The 3,954-nt window shown below is 44.2% G+C and overlaps 1 protein-coding gene across 1 annotated transcript; it reads right to left on the minus strand.

Annotated features, from left to right (window-relative positions):
• Window positions 1-950: 950 nt before the first annotated feature.
• On the minus strand, window positions 951-1,478 carry LOC121874786. Its single transcript, XM_042379077.1, has one exon. The coding sequence runs from the start codon at window positions 1,476-1,478 to the stop codon at window positions 951-953; it is 528 nt and encodes a 175-aa protein (XP_042235011.1).
• Between the last annotated feature and the right edge of the window lie 2,476 nt (window positions 1,479-3,954).

Here is a 3,954-nt window from a genome sequence, read left to right on the forward strand (position 1 = left end):
TTATAGAGGTAGGTACTTCTGTTAGTGAGCTCAGTGCTGTGTTAGTGAGCTCAGCACTGTGTTAGTGAGCTCTGTGCTGTGTTATAGAGGTAGGTACTGTGTTAGTGAGCTCAGTGCTGTGTTAGTGAGCTCAGTGCTGTGTTATAGAGGTTAGTGCTGTGTTAGTGAACTCAGTGCTGTGTTAGTGAGCTCAGTGCTGTGTTATAGAGGTAGGTACTGTGTTAGTGAGCTCAGTGCTGTGTTATAGAGGTTAGTACTGTGTTAGTGAGCTCAGTGCTGTGTTATAGAGGTCAGTACTGTGTTAGTGAGCTCAGTGCTGTGTTAGTGAGCTCAGTGCTGTGTTAGTGAGCTCAGTGCTGTGTTATAGAGTTCGGTACTGTGTTTGTAGGTTCAGTGCTGTGTTAGTGAGCTCAGTGCTGTGTTATAGAGGTCGGTACTGTGTTTGTAGGTTCAGTTCTGTGTTACGGTGATTAATCGTCTGGTAAAATAGGCTGGGGTGACTAATCTTCAGGTGATCCAGTAGAATTCTTGAAACCCACAACATAAAACTGGGGCAGCGGCGTAAAGGAGTATATACCTGGCGTTAAATGTTTTCCTTAATTACTCTACCACTTTTCCTCAAGGTGTGTCTTAGTGTATAATTAAGGTTAGGTGGGGCAGGGGAGAATGAAATTAACGGTTGTGGGCCCCAGAGAGATGCAGCGTTTGAATAGATAGATAGATAGATAGATAGTGTGTGTGTGTATGTGTATGTGTGTGTGTGTGTGTGTGTGTGTGTGTGTGTGTGTGTTTTCGCAGGTGTGTGGTTGTCTGGGTGTTAGTACAGCAGGTGTGTGGTTGTCTGGGTGTTAGTACAGCAGGTGTGTGGTTGTCTGGGTGTTAGTACAGCAGGTGTGTGGTTGTCTGGGTGTTAGTACAGCAGGTGTGTGGTTGTCTGGTGATCAGAATAATCAAAATAGACCGAGATCGTCTGGTGAGTGAAGGTGGAGGCGGGTCTGGATGTCTTGAAGGGCGACCCAATCGGTCTGCTCGTACCAGTCATCGTCGGGCGGGATGCGTTCACTCATCCCGACGTCGATGAGATGACAGGTGTAAGGTGACGTGGAGGTGTCGATGATGACGTTGCCAGCGTGGAGGTCCAGGTGGCTGTAACCAGCACCGTGAAACTCGGCAAGGGCAACGCAGGTTGCGTCGTAGGCCTCCTGACGATGGTGGACTTGGTACCTGAAGTGGTGTAAGATTGTTGAGAGAGTCACACCCCGGCAGTACTGCATGACGATGGCGTGGGGATCGGTTGTGACGCCGTACAAGATAGGCGCGCCCCCCGTCCCGGCCAGCTCGTGTAGGACGCGGGCCTCCTTGGTGTTGTCCTTGCCGGAATGGAGGATCTTCACTACCACTTCAGTCACGTCCCCGTTGTCTAGGGTGAGCTGACCATGGTGGCTCACCCCGTACCTACCGGTCCCAACCTTACCCATGAGACTAAGATGGTCCCAGGTAAGCTGAGGCAGATCTCGTCCTCCACTGGAGGAGGTGGTGGAGCTGGAGGAGGTGTGGGAGCTGGAGGAGGTGTGGGGGATGGAGGAGGAGGTGGGTGTTGAGGAGGTCTTGCGGGGAATAGTAGTGACCCGGACGAGAGAAACCTGGGCTTCTTGTCCCTTGTTATCCACGATATGGTTCTTGTCCATCTCGTACAATTATTTATATTTTTTTACCAATCAACTATTGAGGTAAACTCTGAATTTGAGGAGTTTTAATACTTTACTGTATATAGTGAGCTTGGAATATTGAACATAACTGTAGTAAGATCTATATTATCACAACTATTTCACAGTTTTAATTGTCGAAGTGGAGAGACAACTGTTAATAATGTGTTCCTTCACCTTGTACCTAAAAATTGACAATTGCATCATCTGGAATTATTTTAACATTCATCGACATACAAGGTGTCCACATTAAGATGAAGCAACTTTGAAGCCTTCTATATTTTTTTGTGTAAATGTCAGGATGTTGATTCTTGCACAGTTATCGTACCATATATCTAGCTTTCTATGCTTAGTGTGTGTGTGTGTGTGTGTGACTGAATTATGATGACCCCACAAGAAAAGTCGAAATGTTTTTTTATGGAGGGCTGAAATGAAGTCACCTACCCTGGTGCAACGACGATTCTATACAACGTTGGCAAGGAACCACCGACCCTAAGAGACTGGCAGTGTTCTAAAATAACCAGGTGGAGGAAAGCCCAAAACATCGGAGGAAGATGTTGAACAATTACATCACCTTGTCTTCCGCACGAGATTAGAGTTGATTAGTTTGGGTTAGGTTAGGTTAGGTTAGATTTGTAGAGAATCATTCTATTTTCGGCCATCGTGAGAGACAATGTGGCGAAATTTGTCAGTACGATCAGCCACTATCACAGTTCAGTGCAGGGCCATCAAACAGCTGGGTTTTCCCTGTTGTCCAAAATACCTTACATAACCGTCTTTATGTACTCGTGTGCATGGGAGTGTAGGCCTAGCTCAGCCCTAGCTCGTTGTTGTCTTGACAAGCTCATCTAGCATGGCGAGTACTCGTAAGCTATTTGGCTTTGAGGACATCATACTATTCTCCTCGTATGAAAGTTAAATAAAGAAACTGTTTACCTCCGTGCTGGGACACTCTGACCTTTCTTTTCTGGCGGGTTGTGGTGGACAGTGGTGTTTGGCTTCGAGGCGAACGGCAGGAAAACTATCTTTAAATAAGAAGATCAATTTTGAGACTTCTGCTTACCATTAAACAGATTCAACTAGATTCACCCAGCAGTCGAAAAGCTACGAAGCGGGAGAAAGTTACTCTCGTTAAAGCTGTTGGAGTCGTGCCTATTAATCCATGGAGAATATCCCACAAAATACTGTTCCATTGTTCAAAATTCCAACACTAAAATATAAACTCTAGGCGTCATAGAATACAGGCACTAGAAACTTCATGTCAGATTAATATAAATGTAACAGCTATCACATCGCTGTGTGTTGGTTCTCGTTGGGCGACGTATAAAAATCTGCTTCATTATGCAGTTATAGGACTCTCTTTATATCTTTTATGTAAGTCATATTTTAATTTTTACTCTACTTTTAATGTAAACAAATTTACATTATTAACACATACACAATAAATTTTCAATTGGATGAAACTCCTTGATGCACAAACCCTCATTATCGCTACCACACTTGGTTATCTTTTTTCAATAAACCCACAATCAACGTCTTCAGTAAAGCTACGTTATCTTCATTACGCCCCGTTTCTCTTCTACATCGAGTCAATATCCCTTTCATTAAGTCATCGTTGTATTTTTCATTCATTCCTTGTCATCTTTAGTAAATCTATTATACTGACGCTGGTGTTTTGATTACAGAAGTGTGGGTTGTTGTTGGTGGCGATGATAGCGGTGGCTGTGCCCGCTCTGGGCCAGGAGAGCACCACCGCGGCACCCCAATGTTCTCAAGAGATTTCCGACAAGTGCCCTCCAGTTGATGGTTCTAGTGGGTACCAGTTGTGAAGGCTCTATGTGCGTTTTTTATTTGCATCATACTAGTATATATCAATAATCCGTGTATTGTGTGTGTGCATCACACCCACCCGTGTATTTTGCATGTGCATCATATAACAGTATACCCGGTTGGACATTTGAGAATTTTGCAGAGCCTATCTGATATCGGAAGTTTTATTGTCCAGTTGAATGTTTAGTGAACATCCCAAGGTGGAAATCCTTGTAAGCCGACGATCAGTGATTTGTGTCGCATTTATATGGGTGTTCACAACTATCATACTCATAGCTCAGCTGACCCAGTTAGCCTGAAACTGTTCATTTGGTTACTTACTTGACCTGGATGAAAAAAAAAATTATTATTGATTTACACCGTTTTCAATACAGAACCTGATTTTCACAGTTCTCTACAGTGTATCACAAATCTGCGT

The sequence above is a fragment of the Homarus americanus genome, unplaced genomic scaffold, assembly GCF_018991925.1.
Source record: "Homarus americanus isolate GMGI-L3 unplaced genomic scaffold, GMGI_Hamer_2.0 scaffold8920, whole genome shotgun sequence".
In the NCBI taxonomy this organism is placed as follows: domain Eukaryota; kingdom Metazoa; phylum Arthropoda; class Malacostraca; order Decapoda; family Nephropidae; genus Homarus; species Homarus americanus.

Bases quoted from the DNA above. Each gene is read 5' to 3' on its own strand.
- LOC121874786 (XM_042379077.1), bottom strand. From the start codon at position 1,478: ATGGGTAAGGTTGGGACCGGTAGGTACGGGGTGAGCCACCATGGTCAG.